The sequence below is a fragment of the Haliotis rufescens genome, unplaced genomic scaffold (genome assembly GCF_023055435.1).
Source record: "Haliotis rufescens isolate VD_foot unplaced genomic scaffold, xgHalRufe1.0.p SCAF_4, whole genome shotgun sequence".
Classification (NCBI taxonomy): domain Eukaryota; kingdom Metazoa; phylum Mollusca; class Gastropoda; order Lepetellida; family Haliotidae; genus Haliotis; species Haliotis rufescens.
Genome location: NW_025964112.1, coordinates 20,792,217 through 20,810,297, shown reverse-complemented (window position 1 = coordinate 20,810,297; position 18,081 = coordinate 20,792,217). Strand labels below are relative to the sequence as shown.

Genomic DNA, 18,081 nt, shown 5'->3' with positions numbered 1-18,081 from the left:
CTTAAAAAATTCCAAACTTTCAAAAGGCACCAGTTCACCACAAGACCTATCAATGTGCCAAGTTTGGTGAAGAAATATGGTACGATTTTGAAGATCTGCTCCGGAAACGAGGACTACCGCCATTTTTGAGTCTAAACCAAAGTCGTAGCCATGGAAACTCGAAAACTAATTTCTTCAAAAATCCCAAACAATCAAAAGGCACCAGTTCACCACTAGACCCAGCTATGTGCCAAGTTTGGTGAAGAAATATGGTACGGTTTTCAACATCTGCTCCGGAAACGAGGACTACCGCCATTTTCAGTCTAAGCCAAAATCGTTGCCATGGAAATTTGAAAAATACTTTCGAAATGCGACGGACGGACGGACGCACCCATTCCTATATCCCCCTTCCACTTCGTGGCGGGTGATAATAACTTGAGAAAACTCCTCCCCATATTCTTCATGCCTGCAGCGAATCTTCGAGGTGTTGCTTCATCTTCACTAAATGTCACACTATGTATGCCTACTTAAATAACTTGAGGAAACGCCTCCCCATATTCTTCATGCCTGCAGCGAATCATCGAGGTGTTGCTTCATCTTCACTTAATATCACACTATGTATGCCTACTAAAATAACTTGAGAAAACGCCTCCCCATATTCTTCATGCCTGCAGCGAATCTTCGAAGTGTTGCTTCATCTTCACTAAATGTCACACTATGTATGCCTACTTAAATAACTTGAGGAAACGCCTCCCCATATTCTTCATGCCTGCAGCGAATCATCGAGGTGTTGCTTCATCTTCACTTAATATCACACTATGTATGCCTACTAAAATAACTTGAGGAAACGCCTCCCCATATTCTTCATGCCTGCAGCGAATCTTCGAAGTGTTGCTTCATCTTCACTAAATGTCACACTATGTATGCCTACTTAAATAAATTGAGAAAACGCCTCCCCATATTCTTCATGCCTGCAGCGAATCTACCGAGTGTTGCTTCATCTTCACTAAATGTCACACTACGTATGCCTACTTAAATAACTTGAGAAAACGCCTCCCCATATTCTTCATGCCTGCAGCGAATCTACTGAGTGTTGCTTCATCTTCGTTCTGTATGTTTTCCCTTTCAGTTTCTCTTACTTGTTGTGCTCTCAAATTACATTCTGCTGAAAATCGGTCATTTGTGACTTCATCTTCTACTCTCTTCCTTTTAGCAAGTATGCGCGTCACCTCCTCCCCAACATTTGCCAGTTGACGCTGCATTTGCACTTTCTCTTCACCATCAGCCTTCTGCAACTGCCCTACAAGTTTGTTCTTCTTTGCCCTCATCTCCATCTCACTCTGTACCAGCTCCCCCATGGTCCTCTCATTCTCTCTAACAAGTGAACGCTTTCTGGCATGTGTATCCCGCTCTCCCTTTAGTTGAAGTTTTAAATCTTCCATTTCTTTCACATTGGCTTCATGAAGCTTCTCATAATACTCCCTCTCGTTCTGCATGAACTCGTTCATCTCTTCGCGCAATTCTTCCTCAATTTCCCTTCTCATCTCTTTTTCTTTGTCAGCTCTATCTCTCTTGATTCTCTCTTGAATAATTTCTTCTGCCTCCTGGAACATTTTTGAGGTGAAATGTTTCCCTCCATTCTTATTCACTGTGTCTTTGATGCGTTGAATAAGGCATTTTACATCCGCTTCCTTTTCAAGTTCCTTTCCTCTGTTGTTGAAGGTGACATATCCTCCTCCAGCGTTACTTAAAATCTGTTTTAATTTGTCAGGTGCGCCTTGAATGTGTGTCTCCACTGTCTTAGGTTCGATCTGATCTCTTCCAGTGAAGACGATGACCATGTAGTTGAGCACTTGCTCCCCAAACATGTCGTCAATTTCGTCAAAGACTTTCCCTTCTTCCTCTGTGAACCTGTTGGTTAAGGATGAAACCAACAAAAAGGCATGTGGTCCTGGGGCCGAAAGTGCAATACATTTCTTAATTTCTGTATCAATAACCTCCTTCTTTGTGTTGGTGTCAAATAATCCGGGTGTATCAACAATCTGGATGGTGTTGCCAAATAAATCGCCATGAACAAACTGACATTTTTCGGTTACCGAGGTCATCGACGATCTTGAATCAAAAACCTTCTTATTCATTATTGTGTTTGCTGTTGCACTCTTTCCTGCTCCAGTTTTACCAAGTAGTACCAGTCTCAATTCGCCCAATTCTGAAAGACAAAAAAATGCTTTTATATATGGCGCACAAACATCATACAGCATATATCAAATATCATTGTTTAAGAATGAGACATATTACTAAACGCTGAGAAATACGACATGTCTGTGTTAGATTGTCTCATGGTAGCACTTTACAATCCAACTTTCATGAATATGTCATATGTACCTGTGTTATATTACGTTTGGTACATCCCCTGACTTCATGACGAAGTTGAATAAACAAAAAAAAGGTGCCTAGATATAAACCAAATAGTAATCGTGATAGTTATTATCCCCCGCCACAAAGTTCGCCCGTCTGTCCGTTCGCTTCTAAAAGGGGACACAATTGCTAATAAACTCTTTTTGTTAGAAATTCAAAATATAAATAGTTTATTCTCATGGAACCACCCACGGTGGTACAAGAGCGTGTTTTACAGACAAGTATATGTTCATCAAGAGTATGTTTATGTATTATTTCTAACGCATTTGTACTCATTGGAAATAAACTTGGACAACTTGCTTATTTCTGCTATTCTCGTTGCACACAGTAATTATTTGAGCTTATTAAGATTAGGCTATAAATAACATTTTACTGGTATATATCTACTACGGAGGCCTGACATATAACTAAATAGTGGAACTCGTCAGCAATAGCTGGTGAGTTACAAGGTGTAGAGGTTCCTTCTTCTCTCAGTATACCAAGCCAGCGGCCAGTCTCAGCAGGGTAAATTATGGTTACAGGTTTGAAAAGGAGTGGGAAAGATATTGTCCTTGGAAGGAGGAGGTATGTTTCAAAGGATGGGGCAGATTTAAGTAATTTGTAGCAAGTTCCTTTGTAACTATTGCACATAATTCTCCGTCATGATTATGTAAATTGATCTTTTAACGTTAAATCTACCTTAGAGACTAGCCACTTGCTGGTGTACAAATATGGGTCATTGAACACACATGACATGCCACAGTTATCAAGACTTTTCTGGACATTGTTCAACCAGCTATTATCCCTTGTATTTACAGAATTATTTGCTTTCTTAAAGCGAAGAACATATTGTGATAATTTAATAGGGTTATCACGAATTTCAGTTTGTGCCAATAGTTAGCTATGGTTATGTGAAGAGGAAATTGGCCAAATTCGTCATATACCATGAAGTTTGGGGTTTGAGAAATGGAATTTTACACACTAATATTACTGGTAATGTTCTCAAATGAGTTTGAAATTTGGTGTCATGAATTCATTTTTTACGTTATGGCCCTTGCTCGGTGATTTTCAACTTAGTGCATACTGTGTGAATGGGGAAAAGTTTTCTAAAAAAAACCTACTGAAATTACATGAATGAAAGTTTGCATGCTTATCGAAGAGCTGCTTGTCAAAATTGAGTTCGAAAATTGGTGCCGTAAATTATTTCTTTTTACAAGTTTTCTCAGAAACTACTTACGTTACATGAATGAATCTTTACAAGCTTATCTAAGACAATGTTCGCAAAATTGGTCCTGTAAATTCTTTTTACCCAGAGTAACTTCCCTTGTTACATGTTTTTAGATTTGGAGCATACACAGTTGGGGCCCTTCATCCATGTTAATTTACAAAGTGCACAGTGTCTGCAATGGGGACAAGTTTTCTCAGAAACTCCTGAAGTTAGCTAATGATTCTTATGTAGACTGAGTTCGAGAATTGGTGCCATATTACTTTTTACAGAGTAGTTGCATTAGTGATAATGCTGTTTTCTTGTTTTTAATCAAATAATATAACATAATGTTAATCCACATTTGTTGGCCAACTATAATAGATGTACCAGGAATCTATACCATAGATATGTGACAATCATTTTTTTGTCCTAGCCCCATAGATTAGGAACATACCAATTCCTTGTCGTGAGGGTTTTGGAATAGGATTGACACGGGCCACCTTCTGCGTTGGCTTAGTGTAGACTTGATCGACCATCTGCAATGGAGGAGGTGGAGGAGCCTGAACAGGCAGGGGAGGAGATGTCCGTTGTGCATCTACAAGGAAATGAAGTGGAACTATACCTGTTAATTATGTCATTGTTAAACACTCCCCTGTTGTCAATAAAGTTGGTGCGCAGTGGAAAGAGACGAAAGAATATGGTTGAATTAACAACAACAGAAAATAAAGTGATTCTCTCATACGACATAACTGTGCAACTGAGCAAGACGCCTAGATTTGACGATAATAGATACTAACACCAAGGAACTACATTAAAATCGGAGAATGTAAAAATCGAAATGTGAAAACTTTCCTATTCATAATGAAAATGTGTTGGTTACATACGTTGCCATAACATGCCTAAATAGCACTCATGACAGCAAAAAATGGACAACTAAAACTTTAGGATACTTTTTTCAGAAAATGTACCACAAAACGTCGCAAAGTGTGATAAATGTGGCTAGAATACTAAAGCCATGTCAAAGTGTTGTAAAAAGATACTGTCATCAAGAAAAGACTAATAACGTGTCCCCTTCTTGACATGACTATGCGAGTTAATACACAGACACTCAAACCCGTCTTTTATAAGACTTATATGACTGGAAAACGATATGAACTTTTGCACTAAATATACTACATGAAGTACGTGAAGTACGTGCAGCAGGCAAATTCCCCGAAGCATGGTGTGTTTGAGCAACGCACTATTTTGCGTTATGAATGTATCCTCAAAGAAAGTAAAACTTACTGTATTTGTTGCCTATTATATGTTCTGATATATACTTCAACAAGTACCTACTGTTAAGTGTTCTTGAGTCGAACACTTTTGTATTGTTTATCCGCAGAAAAGAATTCACAATTCACATCCATACATGTGTATTCTACCTACTGCAAACTTATGTCCAAACATAAGATTAAAGCATGTTTGGAACTAAGTGGTAATGCTATGTAAAATGTTTGAAATCAAAATCGGTAATCAAAATAATCAACTGTCTTTGGGAAGGCTAAACGTGACTATTCTGGTAAGAGAGATGTTCATACCCCTTTTCACAATTCTCTTCCTCGTCAATTTGGATGTTCCACATCCTTGACAACTGTCATTGGCGGCATCGTTGTTATGATAACAGGTTGCACATACCCACACTGAAATAAAAAAATAAATAACTTTCGTCACAAACACTCAAAGTCTGGACATCTTTGGTGACTGTTGCTCGCAAGAAGCGACCGATGTGCAAAATCATTCAAAAGGATTTACCACACGTGCATGTATATTGCATGAGCTCAAAGTTATCTCCCTTCATTGACAAGCTTGAAAGATAATTTTACTACTCAATCTTCTTTAAGCTATGAAGTTTAATATTTCAAGAACGTATTCGATATGCCTGTAAAACAATCGCACTGAAAATGCCATTTTGGCACAAAACTTTAGATAAAAGACAATTTAAACTACCATTATTTCGGCTTTATTCTGAATTATGTATTTCAATAATGCATTTATATGATTAGCATTCACGATGATAGATTCTCCAAAATTACAAAAGGATTAACTCAAAATCGCTAAAATTAACTCTCAGAATTGTCCTCAAGATCCAAGACACTCATTTCCTTATATCCTTATTTCATCTTATTTTAGATGCTGCAGTATCAATAGTTAAATTATTTAAACTTTAAATGTTGTTCTTAATTGATCAAATTCATTGTAAACAATTTCCATCCTTGTGCTGCCATTTACACTGCTAAAAATGTTATAAATCTTATGGTAGAGATAAATCAATCAATATAGTTTTTTAGGCTGCCTACTTTGGCTAATAGTAATAAATATTTCTAAGAACATAAAGAGACTCAAATCAATAATTAACAGTAAACATGATAAATCAATAACCGACCCGTGAGGATCCCGGGTAGAATAGGGCTTCAGCAACTCATGCTTGCCTTAAGAGGCGACTTTGCTTGTAAGAGGCGACAAACGGGATCGGGTGGCCAGGCCCGCTGATTTGGTTGATGTATGTCATCGTATCCCATTTGTGTGGATCGATGCTCATGATGTCACTCACTGGACTGTCTGGCCCAAACTCGATTATTTACAGACCGCCGTCATATAGCAGGAATGTTGCTGAGTTCGTAAATAAATTACTGCTGGCGAGATATTTCAACCAACTGCTACAAAAGTACAACTTAAATAATCCCAAAAATACTGATTTAACAAAGTTGAATTTTTCTTTTTGTCACCCCTACAGTGGGAATGTTTTATTGATTTCCAAGAATTGACTTCTGACGTCGATGTCCAAGAAAGACTTTGTTGAGTCGTCAAGCAGTACAAATATCCAACAGGTTGCGTTGAAAATTAAAATATTTCGATGGATTGATATTTCATAAATTCGTTTTGAAAACCCCTTAATATTTTAAGAAGATAATATTGAACTTGAGTAATATTTTTCAAATTTATCACTACCTGTGACCCCTTTTCCGAACCATCGAAGATCGCTGACCTATGTACCCATATGTAATTACTCATTCCACAAAGACTACCGTTTTGAAATCATTCTTTCCGTCATAGTAAAATGGAGATAGAACTACTAGGTTTTGAAATTTGATGTCGTCCCACTGTAGACAAGATACCTCCTTTTAGCTAAAGCACTGGGCTCCAAATTAAAAAAAGATATCTAATCTTCAGTGCGAATCCAAAATAAATAAAAACATACAAGCTAAATCTCCTAATTAGATCATGGCCGTTAGCTGTGATCTGACGGTAGTGTGTCATGGTGACCTCAACTCCTCGGGACGTCATATTTGGTTTAATTGCTTGATAGCCCGTTGATGTGTTCTTGAAATACTTGTCACTGGTATTGAAGGTCAAACTTACTCAAACATGCATTTTGTTTGTGGTAACTCAAGAAGTGTTTACTATAGAATAATTAAATAAAGCGACAAAATCCTTTCCATAACTAATAGAAATCTCTGCATAAAGCAGAGTCGATTGTACGATTCCAACTATATCATGTGAGTGTGTTTAAGAATCGCTATCAAATACATGTAGTGCTGATACCAGGTGGCCGCGAAAAGGTGAGCGAATCATGCCCAACCTGTACCACCCGTCATAAACACATGCAAAGGCGAGTCAATTGTTCACCTGAAAAAAACCCCATGGGAACATATGGTACGAGTCAAAATAGGGAATTGCATCGGACATCATTTTTGTCACTGATGCGTCAAACTTGGAAATGTCCACATGTCTACCATAAAACGTTTTGAAAACTTGAATGTTGTGTAACATTGATCAAACAACTTCTTAGCAAGAGTCGTATGACGCTCTTTGAACTCTTGGTAGAAAGAGCATGCTCGATTGTATCTCAAAAGCTGTGAAATGTAAACAGGCTGGAGCTGCTGGAATAATGCTCGACATGAAGGGAAAGTTGACTTTGGAAAGTTGAAGTCATCCCTCTTGTCATACAGTCTTGTGGAGAGTGTTTTGTCACTCTGAATCGTTATGCGGTCTCACTGGTCTCCTTTGTTTCTAGTTCAGGTGGGTAGATCAGTGGAAGGGAATTGGCTATTTGATGGTTATTTAACGATATGAGTTCATCGATGTACCTGAAGCTTAAGTAAAACTTCTTGGCCAAATTACCTTGTTTTGACTTTGCCAATCCGAACAGAAATTCGGATTCATATGCATAAAGAAATAGACCAGCAAAGAAGGGGGCCACACTTGGTGCCAATGGGGATGCCTGCTTCTTGCCTAAATATCTTACCCCAAATTTTACGTGGATGATATCAATTTTACGTAGATTTCCAGCATTTCACATATTGTTTTCTCAGTAAACCTCGGATGGCATTTGTTTTCATAGAATTAGGTAATATCATCTTTTTCATAGAATTAGGTATTACCGTAATAAAATTGGGTAATATCATCCTTAGAGCGGACAAGGTTTTGAACGACACTCAAGGAATGTCAATGGCACTAGAATGATCATTCGTTAAGGTTGTTCTGCTTCTGCACTTAGGGTCATAATAGTGTTGCTTCAGACAATGCATTTATGTCTGGTTTGAGTTGAAGCAAATATAAGCGACAAAACCATTTCCATAATTTCCAAGTCCCGGGTTACATGGGTACAATGTGTGAAGCCCATTTCTGGTGTCCCCCGCCGTGATATTGCTGGAATAATGCTAAAAGCGGCGTAAAATCAAACTCACTCACTCACTCACTCTCTCACTCATTCACTCATTCACTCACTCACTCACTTATTTTGTGTTTTGACAATGCTTGCAAAGTAAAAGATTTTTGTTATACATTGATTCATACAATTTTATTTCTCTGTTTACTTTTATTCGAAACTTGACATAATGTGCCTATGATAGGCATATTAAGCAGTCTTTCATGATGTAATAGTTGCACTATGTGTGCCTTATAAACATGATTTTGCTTTATCTGCGGATCATGACAAAATATCAGACATGTAACCAAATGTTCTAATCACATTAATACCGTCTGACGCAAAGTTTTATTTTGGGCGAAAAGACTCCCAAAAATGAAGCATTCTTGCAATCAGCCCGCTTCGTTTTGGTTTGGCATGATTTCCACTGGTGTCGTCTACAGTTGCATGTCTTTCGTTTTGAGCTACAAACAAACAAATATAAGATATATTAATTATTGCCAAGTCAATTGAACAGTAATTAGTAATTTACAATCTATTATTCGCACACGCACACGTATACTCACTCACTCACTCATACATTTACGACACAACATGATTATATTTACTTATTTAACCCTTACAGCTGAATTGTGGAATCAAAGATCACACAGAACATATCTCTGCCATGGTAAACGTTTACGAGATTTCTGATTATGCAACACTGCATTTAACACATACCAGCATCTTGCTCATGAGTGTCTCGGGAAATGATATTTTCTTGCACTTTTCGAGTTGTAGGCTTTGGCTTAAACTCCGGCCTTGGTCCTCTTTCGTGTTTGGATCGATTAGCACCTGGAAATAAGGTATATGTTAAAGAGTACTTGAGACTAACAAATGTATGACGCATGCCGTGCATAATGTCTAAAAGAATGAAGAGCACTTAATAGATTTTGTCAGTGGGTAGGAAACTAAAATATTCAAGAAAAAGTTTACCTTTTTTTGGTATTCTCTCATTGAACTTGTCCCCCGATTCAACAGTCTGTCTGGTATATATTTGTGTTTGGAGTTTGCGTGGCTCTATGATTACAACACAAAAAGAAGGTGATACGTTCTGTTATATAAAACAAATTTGACAACAAAATAATGAACATTTAAAATGAAATATACTCTTAAAAAAAAGAAACGCAAAACGGATATGTTTGGTCATCCGTTAAAGTGTCAGTGAAAATGTCCCGGATCAAAATGATCATAGCAAGGACATGCAAACCATTGGTCGGGAAACACGTACGGTTCGGAAAAACGCACCAGTGCACATGCAGAAGCACTATGAACGGTATTAAATTGCAGGGTTTTTGATTGCCTGGCATCTGCGTCAATAGAACAGTGACAATTCAACAACATGCCAAGATTAACAGAAGTGCAAAGAAACAACGTCATAGGCCGCTTGCAGGCAGGGGAATCCCGATCAGCTGTAGCTAGGGCTTTCAATGTAGCGCCCAGCACCATCACAAGGATATGGGATTGGTTTCAACAGCATTGGTCAACACGTGATCGGCCAAGGTCGGGACGACCAAGAGTAACCATCCCTGCCCAACATCGCTACATCCGACTGCGCCACCTACGTGAAAGGACGACCACAGCCACCTCAACCGCATCCCATGAGTGGACAACATCGTCAACAACGACTGCATTGGTGTCGTCAACTGCGATGAGGAGATGTCTGGTCCAGCGACGAGTCAAGAATTCTCCTCCGTAGACGGGATCGAAGAGCACGGGTCTACAGACGTTGGGAAGAACGTTGCGCCGGAAACTGCGTACAGGTAGTGGACAGATTTGATGGGGGTAGCGTTATGATGCGGGCGGTAATCTCTCATCATGGCAGGGCAGGTATGGTCCATATACAGGGCAATCTTGCGGCTCAACGATACATCAACGATATTCTCCTACCACACGTCCTCCCAATTGCAGCCAACGGCAACGCTGTATTCCATCAGGACAACGCTCAACCGCATACAGCACGGATCACAAGAACCTGTCTACACAACAACGTTGATGTTCTCCCCTGGCCCTCCAGATCCCCGGATTTGAACCCGATAAAGCACCCGTGGGATGAATTGGATAGACGGCTACGCCGACGTCAACCACAACCCCTGACGTTGCAGTAGTTGGGTTTTGCGTAGCAGGCCGAGTGGGCTACCATTCCCCAGGAATACTCGTTTCTTCCATTATGCAGGAGATGTCAGGCCGCTATCGATACTATTGATAGTAGTTGACCTTCACCTTGGGCTTTTCCTACCGGTACCGATAACTGAGATGACTACAATCACTAAGTGTTCTCTCCACAACATTTTGGCTCAATACCTTGTACGGTTCCTTGTATAAATGTATTTTTCTACCTCACACAAATCCGGCTTTGCGTTTCTTTTTTTGAAGAGTATATGATGTTCATATCTCATTCCATATATTTGTAGAAATATTACTCGTACCCATTAAATAGTTGCACAATTTCACTAAATACTAAACTAAAAATAATTATACTGAATATTAATATAATATTAAACACGAAGGTGAGAATCCATGCCCAGAACAGTATAATGTACAAAAGTGTACATACTACATCCTGTTGTAATACATGTCTGTTGAGTGTTTGACGTGAGTTCAGCTTGCATCTCTCTTCTTATCTGTTCTTCAAGTTCCTGTCTCATGGTACTTTTCAACTCTTCTTTAATATTTCGGTTGCGCTCATCTTGTTGATTCCGATCTTCTTCCTCTTTCTTCTGTTGACACCTTGTGGCGTACTCGAGCATGGCCACTGTATAGACCATGTTGTTGTTCTGCTTCTGGAGATTCTTCAACATGGATAGAAGTTTATCGGCATCCTCCGCTCTGGATTCCCACGTTCCTGTGTTGTCAAAGCCGATGTATCTTCCCCCACAAGCATCAAGGACACTCTTCAGCTCTGGTGTACTCTCTTGTAGGTATTTCTCCAGAGTGATGCCATCATACTTGAGATCATCCAATCTTGTAAAGATGAGGACGGTAAATCGGAACATATCTGCACCAAACGTTTCTCTAAGAGTGTCTATCATTGTCCTCACTTCTGGCGTAAATCGACCTATTCGAACTACAAGCCCAAAAGCATCAGGGCCTGGTGTGAAGGTGTACACCGATTCTGCAAGTCTCATTTTATTTGCTTTTTTATCTTGTCCTTCTGCAAACAGCCCAGTCATTTCAATAATGCTTATGTTAGAGTCATGCTTTGTCACTGTATGAACATTGTCCGCCAAAAGCGAAGATGTTGGCTGCGTAATGGATGTGCAACGAAATGATTCTATCACTGCAGTTTTGCCGCAACCATGACGACCAAGCAGAACCATTTTCACCTGGTTGTTCATGCTCCTGCAAGAAAATGTAACAATGTCAGTATTGTTTTTCGCTCGACGGATGAAGCTTCAGAAATGTATTCCTTCCTTAATGTGGATTTCTTCAAATTAATTCATTGTTACCGAATACGTTTTAAGCGATGATATTGCTAAAAAATGTAACATGTAGCAATTAGTCTAAAACAACTTACCACATGAAATCAAGATGTCTGCTTCACACTACCGCCATGCCAGTGTGAGATCCCTCATTGAAACTTGACATAAGATACACAGCGTAAAGGTACAGGCAAATGGACAATACAATCTTCTTAATTACTAGTCCATTGTATGATGTAGATAACTAGAAAACTTGATTGCAAGGACTTTCCAAATGGTAGCACACCCATCATTTCTAGAAGGCCCCAGATGTCACACAATACTACCACGCATTTCCAGTGTGAAACCATTACCGACCTACTGCAACACCACATCATATTAAAAGTACCTCACCTCTAGCTTATACAATTGTGAATATACAGCCATCTCCATTCTTAAGACATCACTTTCAGTTAAATGACATCATTTCTGGCTTGGGAAACACAAGCCCAATGCAGATAATTATTTAACCTGTTCCTCTGGCTGTTTGAAATACATTTATACCCACTTCCGGTTGAATGATATCCGCCCTAGTTTCTGAACATACAGTAAACTACGGTTATAACGAACACGCTTATAACGAACTGACGGATATAACGAACTTACTTTTTAGTCCCGACTATTTGCTGTGGTTATGCTGTATATATGCTTATAACGAACTACGGTTATAACAAACTAAAATAGGAGTCCCTTTGAGTTCGTTATAACCGTACTTTACTGTACCTGTTATTTGCAGTGTGGTTTTAAAACAGAAGGTTTCAATGCGAATGCATCTAAATTCATTGATGAGAACGATATATGCACATCCGGTTTAATGACTTAACTTCCAGTCCTTGAAAGCCCATGTCATAGACAGTGTGATTTTAAAGCAAAACGCCAATGCCTCTAGGTACATTGATAAGAACGATATAAGTACACCTTGTTTAATTACTTTACTTCCGGTATGGGAAGACACATGTCTCATGGAAGACATCTTTTAAAAAGAGTCCCAATTACATTAATAAGAACGTTACAGGCATTATTGTTTTGATAACTTCCCATCCGGTTTGTAAAAATAACATTTGAATGGAGTACAGCCTCATAACAGAAAATAGGATGTCCCACGTTTAAATGTAACAACGAAAATATAGCATATACTATTCATTGAAAATAGGTCACCGTGATACTGATATCAGAACATTGTTATCAAATTAATATAACCACGGCATACACAAGACGTAATAATACTGCAGAAGAAAGCCATTTGAGTAAACACGGCAACAATATTTCATGAATGACCTTCACTGTGACCTTTACCTTTCACTGAAGTCACTCACTGTCATTTCAGATTTGGAATGACATGTAGCAAGTTTCAATGTCCTACAGTGAATGCTTCATGTGTTATCGTTAAAACGCCCCTTTCTTAAGGATATTACCTTGAGGATGACTGATCAGTGTATTAAAAACATTACCAAGGGCCTAAAGGGAGATATGCATATTGTAATATCCTTGGGTTAAAAATCAATGTGCGGCGGCGGCGGCGGTGGCAGCGGGAGCAGCCAGATTCAGGAAAAGCCCTATGAAAGTATCACCATTTAGATTGGTTTGAATCCTGGTAAGTTGGGGATGTACTTATTGGCAAAAGACAAGGTACAATATGGTCCTCTTTGTGGAGCATATCCTAAATTTGGTGAAACCTGCAAATGTTTGGGGACACATAAACCATCAATATGTAATTATACGATTTCACATTGGAAACACGATGCCTAGAGAATGCAGTGACACAAACCATTAGTCATGTGTACAATTGCGTGGTCGGTGAGATACACAACGATATAATTTTGTCCTTTGACGCACCGGTGTCACATTAGATTAATTCATTGTTTTGTAAAAAAAATAAAAAATAAACCACCAACTTACTAGAAGAAAAGACGTTAGGAACCAAAGCATATTTTTACGATACAAAGGCACCATGCATCTAATATTTTTTATGACAGTTGAGCCCATGACAAAACATCAATTAGGTAAATAAAATGCATACGCAAGAGAAGTGTGTATAACCTCTATGTATGTCATTTAATAGATCATACCGTTAAATTCGAACATATTCGTAACTGACCCGCGAAGATCAGGGTAGAGAAAAGGTCTTCAGCAACCTATGCTTGTCGTAAAAGGCGGCTAACGGGATCGGGTAGTCAGGGTTGCTGACTTGGCTGATGCATGTCATCGTATTGCTTCAGACCATGTACATGCTATTCAATTTTCCCTGAAGAATACATTAACTTACAACTAAGCTTTTAGGTCATTCCAGAAATTATGTGGTAGACATGATATGACTCGTCGCTTGTCAACATAATAGGTGAGGCTGTCCAGTGCTACGACCGTTAGAGAGAGTTTTCACACCTCCCTACTTTTTGGAGCTGACTTTAGTAACGAAAAGTGTTTAGTATGGATGCTACCGGTAAAGCATCGCCTGGGGTCATCACTGATTTCCAGTGATATATATTCGGAAAGGTTTCGTCACTTTGCCTTTACCGCCTTATGGAATCTGTTTCGGCAGATGTTTGACACTGATTATTATCTGGCGTTGTGTTAAATTATTTTAAATCTTTATTTATTTTATTATTGTGTAACAAATAACTTTATATGCATGCTTTACGTATCGTTTATGTGTTAATATCTGCCATATATATATCAGTATCACCTGTTGATTTGGGGAATTTAAAAGTAGTCAAAGTATGTGTATATGAGCGCATTATTTAGGAATGGATCGTTATCTAAAACATATACACACTGTCCTGAATACATGACAAAAAAACACAGAAGTATACATGTGGTACTCACTTTTGTCTTGAAGATTCCTCCAAATGTCTGTTCCCGGTTCGTCTAACAGAAATCTAACTTTAATAAAACAGAAACGTGTCACCTCTTAACTATTTTATAGACTTATTGTGATTAACAGAACGAATGTTTCCACATTTCATATCCTTTTTGAAAAGCAAGATGTAAATATCAACCACAAAACCATTTCCATAATCATAAGATATCAGCGCTCAAAGCAAAGTCCCTTGCACGATTCAGACTATGTCATGTGCATGCGATGATAAAGTGTAATGATATATAAAATATCAACGTTTACACTTTATCTGATGATACTATTTGTCAGTGCACTAATGAAGACGTAACATGTACATCAATCTAAACTGAACAATCTTAGTTAAATCAAAGAGGTAGAGATATGAGCGTCTACCCACCCAGCTTGCACACAGTGAGACCAGGTAACGCTTTGCGCGGCCTCAGCCTAACTCTTCATATATATTACCTGTTGAACATGTTCGTGCACATTACAAATCCCATATATGGTATGCCATTCCTGGAAAACACGATTTCTACTGAATCACATCTTTGTATACAGCCTTGGTCATAACGCATGCTGTGTATTGACTGCAAAGATGATTCAATAATTCAATTTTTAGTTTTCAGTGGTGTGAATAATCAAAATAAGTACTATATAATATATCGGACGGTTATGAGTTCAGTTGGAGAAGTATTTGAAATACATACATTATTGTAATAGTAATGTAATAGTAATGTTAACCTAAAAGTTCATGTCAACACTGGTAGCACCTGCATACAAAATCATGCATTTAGCAAAGAAAGTGAAGGAAATTAGTTATACATGTATCTGTTGACGTACCTCAAGTTACATCATGAATTATATGGCGACCGTTTGCAACTGCAGGTACATGTATTTTGCTGAATGTTTTATTTCAACAACACAGTTGCACAAACAAACGAATAATTTCTAAGACGAAGATTAGCACAACACAAAGTTGTGATAATCAATATTACGTTCATGTGAAAACATAGCCTATGATTCTGTATTGCTTTAGCTATAGAATGTACAGACAGGTAACCGTTAACAATATGACTTGCTAATACATGTCACCTGGTCGATTTTCTTGTTATGCAGTACGTATCCATAACATGTCTACTCTACATCTGTTTGTACTGTGAGCTCATATATCGTATTCAAATAAGTCACCAACACTCCTTTTCGGGTCAAAAGAGGCTACTTCGCTGAATCGGGTAGTAGATAACTCTGATGTTGCCCTAGTCTTCGTGTATCTTTTATAGAAATGAAACACTTTATCTCACAGACAATATCTTGCGAATGCGCAACGATGCTTAATTTCTACAATATAGTTGCTATACACCAATATCTGCATTTAATCTTGTGTGAAGTAGCCTGTACAGGCTGACAGCAGGCTGAAAGCTGAAGGAAATAGAAGACCATCGTTAGGTAACCCCCCATTTCTTTTCTTAACAGCATATATGAAGTGCTCCAATGTAAATGCATCTGAAACAACCGGTTTTCGGTGTTAACATCACAGCCCATCCCATGCCCCCACAAACACCGTCTTTGTGTGTAATTTGTACAAACATTGTAACAGTTTCAATCCTTTTGAAATGGGTATGTTATTTCTCTGATTTGTGGGTTATTACTGATGACATGAAGCACGGGCGTGTCTGGTCCACACTTGAATACAGACATGTCACAGCGTACTCAGGGTCTAGGAACACCAATTTTGTGTGTGTGTGTTGCTTCTTGCACTTGTACTTGTTTATAGTGCTATCACACTTAGATACCCAAGTATCTGGTCCACACTTGAATACAGACATGTCACAGCGTACTCAGGGTCTAGGAACACCAATTTTGTGAGTGTGTGTGTGTGTGTGTGTGTGTGTGTGTGTGTGTGTGTGTGTGTGTGTGTGTGTGTGTGTGTGTGTGTGTGTGTGTGTGTGTGTGTGTGTGTGTGTGTGTGTGTGTGTGTGTGTGTGTGTGTGTTGCTGCTTGTACTTGTCCGGACTGCCGATTTATAGTGCTAGCACACTTAGATACCACGACTTTTTGTATGGCGCGGCAGAAGATTGAACCCCTCAACTGCTGTGCTAAACCAACTCCATCCTTTTAACACTGAGCAATATGAGCAAGCTTGTTAAGGCATTATTACAGTAAACGTTATGTCATTGTGAATACACGTCAATACAACACTAAACCCCGTTGGCAATGCACGCAGCCATGCCTGTAGGGTTGCGACCGGGTACGAAAACTGAACTCGAGTACCCGGCAGACGATACCCGAACCGGACTCGAGTACCCGTAGTTCAATGTTGTCCCACTTTTTTGAAACGCTTTTGCGAATAAAAGGTCAAACATCTATCAATCTGTTCTAAGGTATTATGTTTTTTTATTAAAAACCACAAGTGACGCAGAATATCAAAGTAATCTGGCGCCAGTCATTGAGCACCGTCACCAAAACAGGCGAGAGCGGGAAACGGCAAGATCACATGACTGCCTGACACGCGAGTCGTGACATGGGTAATAAATCGATATGTGTCTGAGTGAACTAGGCTTGTATTGTAATTTGTAACATTGCACTATTTCAGTATTTCGTAAAATGATTTCGACAATAATGACAAACACAAATAACATTAGATTTCACATTTTTATTGAACAGATCAGCAAATTATAGAAAACTGTTTAGTTTTATGTTGAAATAGTCCAACAGAACAACTTTTCTGTTTTTATCGTGCTGAAGCATAAAGACAAACTTGCAACTTTGAACAACCTAATTTGTTTTTTATCCGAACAAAAATAAAAAAAATCAGGGATCATGAAAAGTTATCAAACGAATTTTAACTAACACTTGTGGAATGTCATTTGTGATTTCTTATCACCACAACATGGACTTTCTCATTGTACGCCTGTCTCATGGAAAGTACTTAATCAGATCTGGTAAATTGGACTCGAGTCCTAAGCTACCCGACCCGTTATGGGGTACTCGAGTACCCGTCGCAACCCTACATGCTTGACTGCTACACGACTCTGGACTTTCCAGGAAAATGAAAATCCCCAGGAATATGTGTCGGTCGGCAGAGTCTAAATACTTGACAGGGAGCTGTTGATAAATGACCCAGACCGGCGGCGGAAGTCGTCTTGTCAAGCAGTAGCTGACAGTTGGGTCCGCGGCGGGGGCCGCACAATGGTTTTGCTAATGGGGCCGGGCAGTGTGATCTGCTTTGGCCGGCTACCTGGGGCCGGGCAGCGGTAGTCTGACTTAGGCCAGCAGCGTGGAGCTGCTTTTGGCAGCGTGGGAGTTGCCAAGCAATGGTAGCGTTTAAATATGCTACCGTGGGGGCCGGACAGCGGTAGCAGTCTCAGGCCAGCAGCGCTAGCTGCAATCGCCGTTGGCCACGCGCGTGGCCATGGCAACGGTAGCATTTTGGTATACACAATTAGCAGCTAAGTAGCCCACTAGTACCTGCACA

The 18,081-nt window shown here is 39.2% G+C and overlaps 1 protein-coding gene across 4 annotated transcripts; it reads right to left on the bottom strand.

Annotated features, from left to right (window-relative positions):
• Positions 1-278: 278 nt before the first annotated feature.
• On the bottom strand, positions 279-15,052 carry LOC124132145 (GTPase IMAP family member 9-like). Of its 4 annotated transcripts, XM_048382140.1 has the most exons (9): positions 14,594-14,613; positions 11,827-11,889; positions 10,867-11,651; positions 9,246-9,329; positions 8,991-9,104; positions 8,603-8,734; positions 5,161-5,262; positions 4,038-4,178; positions 973-2,188 (listed from the first exon to the last, which is right to left on the bottom strand). In XM_048382140.1, the coding sequence occupies exons 8-9, from the start codon at positions 4,117-4,119 to the stop codon at positions 1,008-1,010; spliced, it is 1,263 nt and encodes a 420-aa protein (XP_048238097.1). In that variant the 5' UTR covers positions 4,120-4,178; positions 5,161-5,262; positions 8,603-8,734; positions 8,991-9,104; positions 9,246-9,329; positions 10,867-11,651; positions 11,827-11,889; positions 14,594-14,613; the 3' UTR covers positions 973-1,007. The 4 variants fall into 4 exon arrangements, with proteins under 4 accessions (XP_048238095.1, XP_048238097.1, XP_048238096.1 ...); XM_048382139.1 differs by lacking the exon at positions 11,827-11,889 and having other exon boundaries at positions 14,594-14,650; XM_048382138.1 differs by lacking the exons at positions 8,603-8,734; positions 8,991-9,104; positions 9,246-9,329; positions 10,867-11,651; positions 11,827-11,889 and adding exons at positions 279-961; positions 15,004-15,052 and having other exon boundaries at positions 1,063-2,188; positions 14,594-14,650.
• Positions 15,053-18,081: the final 3,029 nt, after the last annotated feature.

What these genes read in the sequence shown, in the direction of transcription:
- LOC124132145 (XM_048382138.1), bottom strand. An exon ending in GAAGAGAATTGTGAAAAGGG is followed by an intron (nt 4,179 to 5,160) that starts GTATGAACATCT and finishes ATTTCCTTGTAG; the next exon opens with ATGCACAACGGACATCTCCT. An exon ending in GATGAAGCAACACTCAGTAG is followed by an intron (nt 962 to 1,062) that starts ATTCGCTGCAGG and finishes AACACTCGGTAG; the next exon opens with ATTCGCTGCAGGCATGAAGA.